The sequence below is a fragment of the Bubalus kerabau genome, chromosome 6 (genome assembly GCF_029407905.1).
Source record: "Bubalus kerabau isolate K-KA32 ecotype Philippines breed swamp buffalo chromosome 6, PCC_UOA_SB_1v2, whole genome shotgun sequence".
NCBI lineage: Eukaryota > Metazoa > Chordata > Mammalia > Artiodactyla > Bovidae > Bubalus > Bubalus kerabau.
The window spans coordinates 121170055-121184602 of record NC_073629.1 but is presented as its reverse complement, the minus strand read 5'-3'; the positions used below and the strand labels follow the sequence as shown (position 1 = coordinate 121184602).

At 58.5% G+C, this 14548-nt stretch overlaps 1 protein-coding gene across 1 annotated transcript; it reads left to right on the top strand.

The window, feature by feature from the left end:
- The first annotated feature begins 4939 nt into the window (after window positions 1-4939).
- Window positions 4940-13578, top strand: DTYMK (deoxythymidylate kinase). Its single transcript, XM_055586655.1, has 5 exons — window positions 4940-5121; window positions 6135-6243; window positions 9527-9617; window positions 10967-11164; window positions 13316-13578. Exons 1-5 carry the CDS (start codon window positions 4992-4994, stop codon window positions 13424-13426), a joined length of 639 nt encoding a protein of 212 aa, XP_055442630.1. The 5' UTR covers window positions 4940-4991; the 3' UTR covers window positions 13427-13578.
- Window positions 13579-14548: the final 970 nt, after the last annotated feature.

Here is a 14548-nt window from a genome sequence, read left to right as displayed (position 1 = left end):
GTTTGTTGGCTGTTTGTAGTCATTCTCTCACGGTACGTTCTTCACCGTCATCTGTGGAGAAACAAAGGGTAGTAGCCTTCACATACCAAAGACACAAACAATCTGTCTTCTTTCATTCACATAAGAAGACTTGATGAATTCTCTTACACAGACCATTTTGCTGTTTAGTCGCTAAGTCATGTCTGACTCCTTTGCGACCCCACGGACTATAGCCCGCCAGGCTCCTCTGCCGGTGAGATTTCCCAGGCAAGGATACTGGAGTGGGCTGCCATTTCATTCTCCAGGGGATCCTCCCAACCCAGGAATTTAAACCCACATCTTCTGCACTGGCAGGCAGATTCTTTACCACTAAGCCACCAGGGAAGCCCAAAGACCATTTTAGAAACTGCAAAGATGAGCGGTGATTCTCTATTGTCGACTGAAGAAAAAAACTGCACAACCTAAACATTAAGAATTAAGTTTCATCTGGAGGACTGAGAGACTGCTTCGAGGAGGCAAGGAAGGAACCAGGGTATATGAGAGTTTTTGAGCAAAAACCACGTAGTCAAAACATCAAAAGAGTACTATTGATTAACCAGACATCGCGAGTCGATTTAACGCTTTTCTCGGTATGGGAAGATGCAAGCGTGGGCTCCTTGGACTCACTCCTCTGGTGTGCGCCTTAATTCTCTGGGGCCAGGATCCTGCTTCTCAGGGGCAGCTGCAGCTGCTGCTGGCTTGACGGTTGCCACATCCTTTGTTGACTGATATGGCAGGCAGCATTTTTCATCCCTGCTTTTTATTTCTATGTGCTCTGGATAAATCTTTGATAACAGATTTCATACTTAGGACTACTGACATTCAGCCCAGTAGGCCTGTGCTGGGGGCGGGGGGGGTGGCAGAGGTGCTCTCCTGTGCTTGTCGAGGGCGAGCAGCAGCACCCCGGGCCTCTCACACTCGATGCTGTCAGACCTGCACCCCAAGTCGTGATGGTCAGAATGTCCCCCAGCTGAGAGCCGGTGCTTGAGGGTAAGGCTAAGCTACTCTAGCAGAGAAACCCACCCAAACTCAGTAGCGCAGAGAAGATGGAACTTTACTTCTTCTGGAACAGTCCAGGAGGCAGGCAGCCATGTTCCACGGGGTCACTCGGAGACCTGGACTCCTCCCAGTGTGGCATCTGCCCCCAAAGGGCCTTGCCATTGTCTCCCCAGTGAAGACTGGAAACGTGAAGACAGGACTGGGGGCGAGGCAGAGGCACAGTCTGCCGTGTGAAGGAGACAACCACGGCTGCTCACAGCTCCCGGGCAGGAACTTAGCCACCGGGCCATGTCTACATGCGGGCAAGGCTGGGAGGTGGCGTCCCACAGGGCAGTGGTGTGCCCAGCACATCTCGTTCTTCTGCAAGTACGTGAGTGCTGCAGACTGAATATCCCCCCTCAGAATTCACAGGCTGAATCCCTGAACCTGCAGTGTGACTGTGTTTGAGCGATAATTGAGGAAGACAAACCAGACCTGTCCACATTTGTGCAGCGGCAGGCTGTGTGAGGACCCAGTGAGAATGGTCATCCGCATGCAACCCAGAGGGAGACATCAGCCCTCTTGACACCTTGAACTTGGACCTCCAGAACTGTGAAGAAAATGTGCTGTTTAAGCTACCCAGTTTGTGGCATTTTGTTCTTGCAACCCAGCTGAGACAGGGAGAGGTTTTGATGGATAGCAGTAAAGACTGAGCGATTCCTGGGATGGAAGGCGCATCACCAAGCAACAGGCACAGTCAGGGCTCTAGGGCCTCTGCTGCTGCTGCTGCTGCTAAGTCTCTTCAGTCGTGTCCAACTCTGTGCGACCCCAGAGACGGCAGCCCACCAGGCTCCCCCGTCCCTGGGATTCTCCAGGCAAGAACACTGGAGTGGGTTGCCATGTCCTTCTCCAGTGCATGAAAGTGAAAAGTGAAAGTGAAGTCGCTCAGTCGTGTCCCACTCTTAGCGACCCCATGGACTGCGGCCCACCAGGCTCCTCCGTCCATGGAATTTTTCCAGGCAAGAGTACTGGCCTCTACTTAATGGAACGTCTCAAACCCACAAAAGCAGAGAGAACCTAACAGACTCCATGTGCCCATGGGCCAGTTTCAGCAATTACCAACTTCCCTTCACCCGCCTCCATGCACATGCAGGCCCAGCACCCTAGCCAGGATCTCCTGCACAAAGCAGATGCGCTTTGCCCACCCGTCAGGCCTCCCTGGTGGACTCGCACTGCTCAGGGAAGACCGTGCTAAAAATCTGCCACGAGACTTAACTGTCAGTGAAGCAGGGCAGAGGAGCTGGACACACAGATGCCGAGGCTCTCTCACTCCTGTGAGGGGCACGAGGCCACGACCGGATGCGTGGCGGTGCCGCAGTCACCCTGTGGCTGAGGGGCGAGCTGAGGGAGCTGCTGAGGTGCCCACCCAGCATCCGAGATCACTAGCAGCAGAAAGCGTTCTTGGCTGCCTAACTCTGGACTCTGTGTTACGTGAGATAACTAGACATCCCAATGATTTAGGCCCGTGAAGCTGGCATTCCAGCTGTTGGTGGGTGTTCAGCCACTGAGTGCTGCTTCTTTTAGCTAAGTAAGAAATTTCACTGTACGTTTGCTAGTATTTCCTGCTATTAAAAGGGCATCCACGGCTCCCCAGCATGCAGGGGCAGACCAGCCAGGCTGCCCCCATTTCCATGGGTGACCAGGAAGGCTGAGCTCTCACAAGCTGAGGTACTGCCGGTGTTCCTGCCTGTCAGCCTGGTGAGTTCATCCTGCTGATGTGGTATAAAGCTGTCCAACCTCAGGAGGGTGTCTAAGCCCATCATCCTTTTGAAGGCAAGATGTAAGTTTCAGAACAAGTTAATCTAAGGCAATATTGTGCTGTTAGCCTATCAGCGACCTTTTGCAGATTGTACTGCAGTAACAAAAGACCCCAAAGTCGCGGTGGACTCGGCTCAAAATTGTTTATTTCTAGCTGGTGCTCCCTGTCAGCGGCACTGGTGTAGCTTGGCTGTGTTCATTCCAGAATCCAGGCTGAAAAAGCAGCCATAATTGTGCAACTGCAGTTCTCAGACTGGGGACTGGAAGAGGCGGGTGGTGACCTGCACATCAGCTTTCTTCCTGAAAGTCGGCTCCGGTTACTTTACAAGCTCAACATGAAGGACGAAAGCCAATAATTGGGAATAACGGAATCTATCAGAGTACATCATGAGACACGCTGGACTGGAAGAAACACAAGCTGGAATCAAGATTGCCGGGAGAAATATCAATAACCTCAGATATGCAGATGACACCACCCTTATGGCAGAAAGTGAAGACGAACTAAAAAGCCTCTTGATGAAAGCGAAAGTGGAGAGTGAAAAAGTTGGCTTAAAGCTCAACATTCAGAAAACGAAGATCATGGCATCTGGTCCCACCACTTCATGGGAAATAGATGGGGAAACAGTGGAAACAGTGTCAGACTTTATTTTTCTGGGCTCCAAAATCACTGCAGATGGTGACTGCAGCCATGAAATTAAAAGACGCTTACTCCTTGGAAGGAAAGTTATGACCACCCTAGATACCATAGTCAAAAGCAGAGACGTTACTTTGCCAACAAAGGTTCTTCTAGTCAAGGCTATGGTTTTTCCTGTGGTCATGTACGGATGGGAGAGTTGGACTGTGAAGAAGGCTGAGCGCCGAAGAATTGATGCTTTTGAACTGTCGTGTTGGAGAAGACTCTTGAGAGTGCGTCGGACTGCAAGGAGATCCAACCAGTCCATTCTGAAGGAGATCAGCCCTGGGATTTCTTTGGAAGGAATGATGCTAAAGCTGAAACTCCAGTACTTCGGCCACCTCATGCAAAGAGTTGACTCATTGGAAAAGACTCTGATGCTGGGAGGGATTGGGGGCAGGAGAAGGGGACGACAGAGGATGAGATGGCTGGATAGCATCACTGACTCGATGGACGTTGAGTCTGAGTGAACTCCGGGAGTTGGTGATGGACAGGGAGGCCTGGCGTGCTGCGATTCATGGGGTCGCAAAGAGTCGGACACGACTGAGCGACTGATCTGATCTGATCTGATCTGACCACCTTCCAGGATCCACAACCCCATCAAGCAAGGGCCCATCAGGAAAACGGAAAGCTACTTCAGGGGTTTTGGGTCACAGCGAAATCAGGGGCTTGTACAAGTGAGGTGGGGGTTGCCACGACCTCAGCCCCAACACTGAGGTGGACCGTCTGCAGCTCGCGGGGGTCTGCGGCTGCCCCCAGCCCCCTCGGCCGCCTCTCGTCCGGGGAGCTGGCGCTTCTCGAGGACTCCCTGGAGAGCAGCCCTAAAGTCCACGGCCACATTTCTGGCCGTCTCCAGAGTTCCGCGCGGCCAACTAGAGCGTGCGAGTAAGTTCTGGGAAATGCGGCTCCCAACACTTAACGGGACTGACGCTGCTGTCCGCACCAAACTCCTAGGTTGAGGTCGTAACGCCCGTGAGGGTGCCTGGGGACGAGCCGTCGGAGGCCACGAAGCCCTGAAGACAGGCCCCCTAGACGGGAAGGCAGTGTTCGCGCCCATAGGACGACAGCCGCCACCCTGACGGAGCGCTTCCGGGAGCCGAGCCGAGCCGCTCGCTCTCAAGATTCCAGCCGTCGAGGAGTGGGCAACAGGCAGGCCCCAAGGCTGCAGCCCCGTGCTTTCGCAGGAAGAGCGGATGCCTGCACCAAAGACGGCGGCCCGCGAGGGACACTGCGCACCGACATTCTGGCCCGGAAGAGGCGGTGCGACAGAGGCACTCCCGGATCAGTCGCCCCGCTTCCGCTGTACTAGTCCCAGCCAATCCGGCCACGCCGGCCCGTGTGAGCCAATCCCGGTGCGCGCCGTGCACGCCGGCCCACGTGAGCCAATCCCGGCGCGCGCCGCGGACGCCGGCCCGCGTGAACCAATCCCCGTGCGCGCCGCGGACGACCACAGCCAATACGCAGTGCGGGAGGTCCGGGGCAGGGGTGGCGGGAAGGCGCCGCGATGGCGGGCCGGCGCGGCGCGCTCATTGTGCTGGAGGGCGTGGACCGCGCGGGGAAAAGCACCCAGAGCCGCAAGCTGGTGGACGCACTGTGCGCCGAGGGGCACCGCGCCGAGCTGCTGCGCTTCCCCGGTGGGCGCGGCGGGCCGGGCGAGCGCGGGGTTCCGGGGGGCCGGGGATGGGGACGCGACCCGGGGCCTCTGCAGGCCCCGAGGGTGGGAAGCGAAGGCCTCGTGGGCCGGGCCCGCCCTCGTAGGTCCGCGGGTCAGGGCGCAGGGGCCGGGCCCTTGTGGCCCCTGAGCCTCGGCCGGACGCGTCTGTGGTTATTAACGCGCGGCTGACGTGCAGGCAATCAGGTCCTGTGTTTAGTAAGTCTCAACACGTGTACAGCCCAGAATGCGTCTTCATAGCCAGAGTAATGACTGTCACTCCCAGAAGTTTCCTGGTGCTGCTTTGTAACCCAAGTCTCCGTTTTGTTTTGGGGTTCCTCCGCCCGCCCGCCCTTGAGTGTTTACTTTCTGAGTGGTTTTGCGTCATATTTTTAAGTTTTAATGTAAAACAGTGGTCTTGAAAACGCTTTTAAGAATATCATCAATACTTAGGTATTCAAGAGAAGTTCAGGTTTTACAAACCAGAGGTGGCAGCGGTGGAGGGAAAATGCTTCCTTGAATATTTATCGTTTTAATCTTTAAGCGAGACAGTCTGCAAATCTTATACAGTTGACCCTTTGAATGACGTAGGTATGAGCCGCTCGGGTCCACACAGACACCTTTTTTCAATAAACACGCAGGACTCTGCAGTCCTGGGTTGGTGGGCTGCAGGGACGGAAAACCTCGGATACTAAGAGCCAGCTGCACCGCTTAAAGGTCCTTTTAGTGTCAAGGCAGATCCTGGAACCAGCGCCCCTTGATTGGCTCTGCCTCTGATTGCTGCTTCCTACCTGAGCTCCTTCCTCCTAAAGCTTTGTTCAGCCCAGTGTCTGCACGCTGCTGCGCTTCCTCGGGTAAAGGTGTGAGCCTGTCCAAAGTTGCAGTAAAATAAACTTCAAAGTTGGACGGGTCGGGGCCAGAAGTTCTGCACAAACTGTTCTTAATGTCCATGACGAGCCTGATCTCATTTTCTGTGTTTTTTCTCTCTTGTTTTAGAAAGATCAACTGAAATTGGCAAGCTGCTCAGCTCCTACTTGGAGAAGAAAAGTGAGGTGGAGGATCACTCGGTGCACCTTCTCTTCTCCGCGAACCGCTGGGAGCACGTGTAAACACCTTGGCCCCGCCACCCTCCCTGCTCTGTACTTCCCCCGCGACTCAGTGGGCTCTTGTTTCTGAGAGGCTGAGAGTCAGGCTGGAGGCTGTGCCTTTACACATTCTTCATTCACATTTCCCCAGAGCTCTAGTTAATCCCCCCACCCCCCTCCTTTTGTGACGTTAGGTCGTTTCAGGCGCACAGAAGAGCTGATGGAGACGTACAGAGCATCCCCAGCTCGTCCCCCCACCCGGAGTCTCTCTTATTTATGTCTTGGATGAACCAGTTTTACGAGTCACTAAGTGAGACTGACAGTTGATCCTGGGGTCTGCCCTCTCCCGCCCCCTCTGTCTTACATCGCCTTGGTGGGATCCCTCTGTACCCAGCACAGCTGATGACAGAGCCAGGCGCTCCTGTTCCCGTCTGCACACGTGTGTGTCAGTAACACGTATGTCACGGGAGGTGTTCTAACAAATAAACAGGGTCCTTGGCGGGCAGACCACCTCATGGCGTGCTTCCTAACTGCCTCGCTGTCTGCGTTCCGCTCTCCTCTCAGCTCCTGTGGCCTGCTGTCCGGAAAGGCTGCTCTGCTGTGGATGGGGCGATTCCTGCGGGTGGGCACGCAAGGGGCTGTGCCTGGCGCCCTCCCACGAGCAGGCTGGCACCGCTCCCTCTGGCCTTGGCTGAGCCAGGGTCTTGTCTGGAAAGGCCTACCCCTTCCACGTGTTAGAGGAAAAGCAGGCCAGGTTTATTTGTTTTTAATTTTCTTTTTGGTTGCACTCAGGCTTGTAGGATCTTAGTTCCCCAACCAGGGATTGAACCTGTGCCCTCTAGGTGGAATCGCAGAGTCTTAACCATCTTGCTTCATTGGGATCACCAGGGAAGTCCCAGTGAGGCCATATTTATAATCTTTAGCACATCTAGGGTTTCTTGATCTGGGTGTTCTGATTTATGCTTTTTGTGTGTTAGTAGAAAATAACGTCAGATCAGTTCACAATGAGGGACAGGACCGCTCCCCTCCTCAGCCCCGGCCTTGCCCAGGCGTGCCGGCCTGTATACCCTGGCCCGTTTGTTCTGCCACAAGTCCCCTTCAGGTCACCCCAGCCACTCCCATCAGATCAGTTTTTCTGACCCATGGAAGCCCTTGGTTGACAGGTTGGATTCTGGGTCGCTGTCTGGCACCGTCGTCCGCCAGCTGTGTGACCTTGGTCTTGCTCAGCATCTCAGCTGGAGCTTCCTGGGCAATGTCGTAGGCAGAGTGCCTCTCGCCTGCGGTGCTGTGTTCTGGTACCGCCTCCACTTCCTCCCTGTCTGTCAGAACCTGCCGGTGCTCCAGGGCCGTCCAAGGATTTATTCCTAGAAGTAAGCGTTCTGTCTTGCTTTCTGCAGCAGCTCAGCAGCACCTTCCCGAGCCTCCCCTTTAGCAATGTGTGGTCACATCTGTTCTACCCCTTACTCTCTTTTCAAAGTTCGCAGGCTGTTAGTGAAATACTGGGTTTATGTTTCTTCCCCGAGTGGATTTGGGTTTGCATTTTTGGCGCAGTACACAGAAGTGACGTGGGTCCTCTCGAGAGCAGGATGTCCCCTGCGAGCCCACTGAGGTGTCCCTGCAGTCCCCCCGAGCCCTCGGGGCTGCCGGCCCCGCCCTCCCACTCGGCGGCTTCCTCCCGTTGAGAATCCTGTGTAAAACCCCGTCAACCTGACCGCTGGGCTGGCCGTGGCACTGGTGGTGAAGAATCCTTCCGCCACTGCAGGAGACATGAGAGACTCAGGTTCGATCCCTGGGTCAGGAGGACCCCCTGGAGAAGGAAATGGCAATCCACTGCGGTATTCTTGCCGGGAGAATCCCATGAACAGAGGAGCCTGGTGGGCTGCAGTCCCTGGGGTCACAGAGTCGGCCACGACTGAAGTGACGCAGCAGCCCTGTCTGAGGCGGTTAGTGTTTTTCTGACGCCTGCGTCCCTCCGGCATGGGCCAGCTGGATTCCGTGTGGAGCCTTCCTGCTCCTGCCTGCCGTCTGCCGTCAGCAAAGGCTCGGGGGCGGCCTCTGCTGCTCCTTGTTTGCTGCTCCGTTTGTTCAGACGCGGCCTGCAGGAGCCCTTCAGGCTGGCTCCTCCGTCCCTCTGACGGTTCTGGTGCTCGCGCCTTCCGCGGTAGCTGAGACCCGCTGCCTTCCTCTTGGTGGGAGAGGTGTTGAGCAGCTGACCTCTGCTCAGGGGCGCACGCTCACATGGTGCACGACTGTCGGATGCCTGCTGTCCCGCCCGGCACCTCGGGCTCTGCTGGGCTCTGCTGGCTTGCTGCGTCCAGGACGCCGTGGGGTGGTTTCAGGGCCGCTGCCGCGTCTGCATTCAGCCTGGAGGGTGGCTGCCGCTCAGTGGTTGGAGCAGGACACAGGGCTGTGTGCACGCGTCCCAGACGCGCTTTCCCTCTTGCTGTGTGTTCCCTTGGGATCCGAGTAGGTTCCTTTCACTTTGTGTATAGTTTGGGTTTTTGCTCCCCATTGTTGATCTCAGTTTTTCATAAGACACGAAACGGCTCCAACAGTCAGAGCCGTGCAGAAAGCTCCCTGCTGCCCGCTGTGGGTGCACAGCGCCCTTGGTTTCCGAGGTCAGCGGGCGCCTGTTGCCTCGGGCACCGTCCGCTAGCTGGAGGCCGCATCTGCTTGCTCTGCTCGGCCTGGCCGGTGACACGTCGGGGGCGCCCTGCCTGCAGGCTCTGGAGGTTGTGAGTGTCAGCAGTGTGCACTCAGGAGCGATGGTGCAGTAAGGAGCCCTCTCCCTGTTAGCAGCACCTCCAGCCCGTCTCCTCTGGCACGGGTCATCAGCGGGCCGTGCTGCTGGCAAGAGGCAGCCTTTGTACCCGTCTTCCTGAGACCCCGGGCCCCCCGTGGAGGGCGTCCTCGGCCCCCTCTCAGGAGGAAGCACAGGCATCTGTCGTCCCCTCCTGGCCGCGCCCACCCTTCCCTCCCCTTGTTCCGGCTTCTCCCTTCCTGGCAGGGCCTGGCCCCCTGTGCCCGACGGCTGAGTTGCCCCTGGGCCTCTGCCAGCACCAGCTGTGTTCACACCCCTGGTGGACTTGCCTTTCTGTGCCTGGTGTTGCTGGGCTGTCCATGTGGCCTCTTGGGGGAGAGATCAGAGCTTTGGGGAGTGAAAGCCCGGCTACACTCTGCCTGGGTGCAGCCCTGTCCTCACGTTGCTTTCTGAGCTGCTCTGTGTCTGCAGGACACTTTGAGCCTGAGTCTCAGGAGCTGTGAAGCTGGGACCAGGGCTCACAGGCATTCCCTCTCTCATAGGCCGTTAATGAAGGAGAAGTTGAGCCAGGGCGTCACCCTGGTCGTGGACAGATACGCTTTCTCCGGGGTAGCCTTCACCAGCGCCAAGGAGGTGAGTGCCACTCGGCCCGCGTGTAGTTTGCGCCGTGTGGACTCAGCAGTCCTCATGGGCTCCGTGTCAGCACCCCAGGGCTCTATGGTCCCGTTCTCCCGGTCACCTGAACAGGACGAGCAGCCTCTGTAAGTGCGGGTTGTCCCCGCAGACACGGCTGCAGTTCTGACTCGGCTGAAACATTTCACATCAGTCACGCAGGGGTCGGTGGGCAGACCCGTTTCATCCAGTGCCTTGTCCTCAGGAGAGACGGTGAGAGTATATGGGGTGCTGTTCTCCTGAGCCCCCGTTCCAGGGAGCTGCTGTTTCACAGGTACAATGGCCCGTGTGACCACACGGCCCTTTGTCTTACCTTTTATTGAGGATGTTCAGACAGACCCCAGCAGAGAAAGGGCGCCTCCAGCATCAGCACCTGCCTCAGCGCGCTCCTCTCCGTGACCCACCAGACACAGCATCAGCCGCCGTGAGCGTCTTGGTGCACGTCCCCAGGGGCGCTTTCCAGACCCTCGTCCCAACCCCGGCGAGTGGGCAGCCATCCCCCAAAGTCCTTCAGTCCGTGCTCAGGGGTCCCGGCGCCCAGATGCTGTTTGTTCACCTTAGATTTTTATGATTAGGTTGAACCAGAGTTGGGCTAATTAAAGTCCATTCTTCAAATGTCCCTTGACACTCTTAATATGTAGGTTTCTGTCTCTCTTTCCTTCTATTTAAACATTTGTTGATGTTCGCAAGGCTCCTGTCCAGAGGCACACTGTGCCAGATTGTCTTATAACAGTCTTTGATCGTGGTTAATTCACAAAAGGTTGCAGAATGCTGACCCTTTAATTCTGCCTGTCTTCCGGCACAAGCAGCTGGGTCCTCCTTTAGGAGAATCCTCCCGAGGTACCAGCCCCTCGGCTCCGTCTGTGAACGTCACACAGGCTTGGGAAGGGTGGACAGCTGCCCTCGTCCTGTGCTCGGGGCTCTGAGCCCACAGATGGCTTCTAACCCTCAGGCTTCGGTGTGGCCCCGGGTCACACGTATCCTGGGTTTTCCTCCAGAATGGAAACACTGCTCATAGAATTAGGGTGAAGGAGAGCAGACGTGCCGCAGAGGGCACGTGGGGCCCTGGCGAGGGTCTCCTCCTCTCCTCAGGGCGGGGGCCGCGTGGCTGGAGGGTGTGGGGCCGTGGGCCCTGGGCGCCCCGTGGACGGAACCAAGAGAGAAACCACACGCAGCCTAAAGGGCGCCCGCTGTCACATGAGAATTCTCCCCACACATCCCAGCTCCCTCTCCCCCTTCTTGGTGAATCTGGAACCAGAAACGAGACCGCGTTACGCTGGCTCCCTCTCAGGGTGGTTCTTTGTCCCCAGAATTTCTCCCTGGACTGGTGTAAGCAGCCGGACGTGGGCCTCCCCAAGCCCGACCTGGTCGTCTTCCTGCAGCTGCAGCTCGCAGAGGCCGCGGCGCGGGGCGAGTTTGGCCGCGAGCGCTACGAGAGTGGCCCCTTCCAGCAGCGCGCCCTGCAGCGCTTCCAGCAGCTCCTGGCAGACCCGAGTCTGCCCTGGAAGGTGAGTGCCGCCTGGGCCCTGGAGCTGGTGCAGGAGGGGCCGCTCCAAGGCCAGGGCAGGGGAGTTGGGGCCGCGGTGCGGCAGCTCCTGCGTGCCTGGGTCCAACAAGGGACCTCCCAGGCTCTCGGCATGGTTCCAGCCCTGGGCCGCGCGGGCCTGGGGCCTCTCCTGTCGCCCTAGCTGCCACCTCAGGCATGGTCCCCATGACCTCAGGACACTTCCCGGCCCCGCCCATCTCCAGCCTCCCTGCAGCCAGTGTCCATGGCTGCAACGGGCCGCACACCTGCCAGTTGGGCTCACGCGTCTCCCTGCCCTGCTGAGTGGTGTGGCCAGGGCTCCCCGTTCAGGTTTAAAGCACACCCCTGACCTTGCCGTGTGTCTCGGGGTGCTCAGGGCTGGAGGGAAGGGCGTAGTTTTCCCCAGGCAGAGGCTGCAGTGTGGGGCCTCAACTGTGATGCTTCTATCAGCTACTGAATGCCAGAGTTCTCTATTTTTCTGGTTTTCTTCATTTTCGCTTTTTTTTTTTTAATTTGTTCTCACAATTTTTTTATTTTTGCCATGCCCTGCGGCATGTGGGATATTAGTTCCCCGAGCAGGGGTGGAACTCAGCCCCTTGGAACAGACGTGCAGAGCCTTAACCACCAGACCACCAGGGAACTCCCGCTCTGGTATTCTTTTTTAAGTACTTGTACGTGGTGCAGATTATCCATGATTTATACTGCGTTTCAGCACCTGCTGAGACCCAGACAGGAAACCACAGCATCAGGAGCTGGGGAGGGAGAGGTCAGTGGCTGCCTTTCTGCCAAGCTGTCCTCTCAGCTGGGCTCCCAGAGCTCTAGGAGCTTCGCTGATGCTCCTCGTAGGGCAGGTCCCCTCGTAGAGTCTCAGCTTCTGTTGATCTGAAAGCTTACTTCGGTATTTTTCACACACATCTTTAAAGCAGTAACAGACTTAGAGAAAACCCTTCCGGGAACCGCTTGACGATAAGTTTCAGTACCTGACGCCGTCCTGTGTGGGCCTGGGCTGTTCACACGGGACCTCTCCCGTGGCCCGGATGCCGGGTCCTCCCTACTGACCTGTGTGACCACGGACATGGTGCCCAGCTTGTTGCTGGTCTCCTGTCTCTGAGAGTCTCAGCTCGGTGTTTCTGAAGCCCACGGGTTCCTCGTCGCTGAGCCTCGGCTTGCTTCGTGGTTGGGGTCAGGTTATCGCCTTTGCTGGGTGGTCGCTGCCGGGTCACGGGGCGCGCACCTTCAGCACCTCTGTTCCAGCCGTGCTCCCCTCCACTTCGGCCAGGTGGTTCACGGTGATGTCCTCTGCGTTCCAGCCGTGCTCCCCCACCTCGGCCAGGTGGTTCACGGTGATGTCCCTCTGCGTTCCTCTGAGGAGGGGTTTTGGGTCCACGTGAAACCACACGGCCCGCAGGCTGGCGTGCAGGGCTCCCTCCCCAGCACATGCCTTCCCAGCTGTCCGAGGCCCACATTGCCCGGGTCTGGCCTCCGGGAGGCCCCTTCACGTTGGGGCCCTTTCCAGTTCCGCATGTTACGGTCTTGGGGCTCATCCTGGGCCTCCCCGGCCCAGTGTCTGCAGTGACCCCGGCTCCACCCTGTGGCAAGGCCATGGGGCGCCACACACGAGGTCACGCGGGAGGCCTCAGGCCGGCGTGCGGTTGCCGTCGTCTGAGGGCCTCTGTTCCTGGGGCTCTTCCAGAGCGTGCTGCCCCGCGGCTGCCGAGAGGCTCTTGGCGCCCCCAGGGCTGAGCCTTGGCAAAGGAGGGGTCCCGGGCATGCCCGCCTTGTGTGCCCAGTACGTGGCCCTCTCTCAGGCGGAGAGCGGTTCCTCACGGGCTGGCTTCCTGGTGACCAAGGGTCCCGTGCTGTTCACCTGGGCGGCAGGGTCTCAGGAGTGGGGCTGCAGGTGGGGAGGAGCGGACGCGGACCTGCCTGGGGCTCCGGGCGGTCCAGTCGCAGCATGGAGGGGGTGGCTGCCCTCACCAAGTCCGCCGCTGGCACCAGGGTGCCACGGGGTACCACGGAGCGCGGGGCAGCTCGGGCCCCTGGTGAGGCTGGGGGGTGAGGAGCCGAAGCCGTGCCCTCTGGCCTAGCCCATGCACTGAGAACGTTAACACCTTGTGTCTCCCGCCCCGCACAGATGGTCAACGCCTCCAGAAGCATCGAGGACGTCCACCGGGAGATCCGCGCGCTGTCTGAGGACGCCATCCAGGCTGCCGCACACAGGCCCCTGGGGCAGCTGTGGGCGTAGGAGGCTGGCCCCCTGTGCCCCAGAGACGCTTGTAATCACTGTGCTTTCCTCGCCGAGGTCTCACAGCTGCTTCCAGAGGTCCTATCGGGGCCGCTGAAACCCTCAGCGTGTCCTCAGGCATCATCAATCAATAAAGACAGATGGAGACGGCAGTGGCAGCTGGGGGCCCCTGTGCTGTCGGCCTGGCCTGGCCGCACCTGGGCTGAGTGCCAGCCCCGTGTCTTAGTTTGCGGGGCCCGGCCCGGCTGTGTCAGGGCAGCATCTGTCTCATCTGAATGCATCTGGCACATGCTAGTCATTCTGTTGAGATGGGAGACGCAGCTGTATAACCCTCTGCATCCCATCCCACAGTTACTCCAGGACAAGCCCTGCAGTGGGAGGCGGGCAGGGTCCCTGTCTACAGGGCGCCCCGGGGCTCAGCGCTTTCAGGGTGTGGGCCGGAGACTGGGTCCCAAGCAGAACGAGACCATGTGACAGATCCAGGGGCTGGAGCTGGGGGAAGGCCCACGTGCCCCCTGCGTGGCGGAGGTGCCCAGGCCCTGCTCCTGCACAACAGGGGCGCCCCCCTCCAGCCCAGCTGCACAGAGGAGGCTGCCCGCCCATGGGGTTGGGCAGGAGGGGCAGCCCAGCCCTCGGGGAAGGACGGAGGGGCCCGGGTCCCTGCACCTGGACGGCCATGTGGCTGCTTCACAGGGCCCCGCCGCAGGCGCTGGGCCAGCCTCGGGTGCGTCCAGCCAGCCAGCAGCACATGCTTGAGGTCAGGGCAGCAGCAGTTAGGAGCCACACGTGGAGCTGGACCATTGTGTTCAAGAGTCCTGAGGGCATCCACAGGGATGGTGGGCGACCCCTGACCTGCCTTCTGACCTTTCACACAAGAGGCCACATGCTGGGGGGAGAAAACACAGCGTGGGCAGGGGTCCTGAGGGCTTGCCGACAGGGAGGCCACAGGCCTGGGTGGGAGGCCCCTGATGAGGAGCCCACTGGCCCAGGTTAGGACAAGGCCCCGCAGTCCCTGGAGGCAGAAGGGTCTGGTCAGGGGAGATGATGCTGTGTGTGGTGTGTGTGCATGTGGGCTGTTGGGCCAGGGGTGTGGGAGCTGGACAAGGGAAGTAGCCAGGGCCC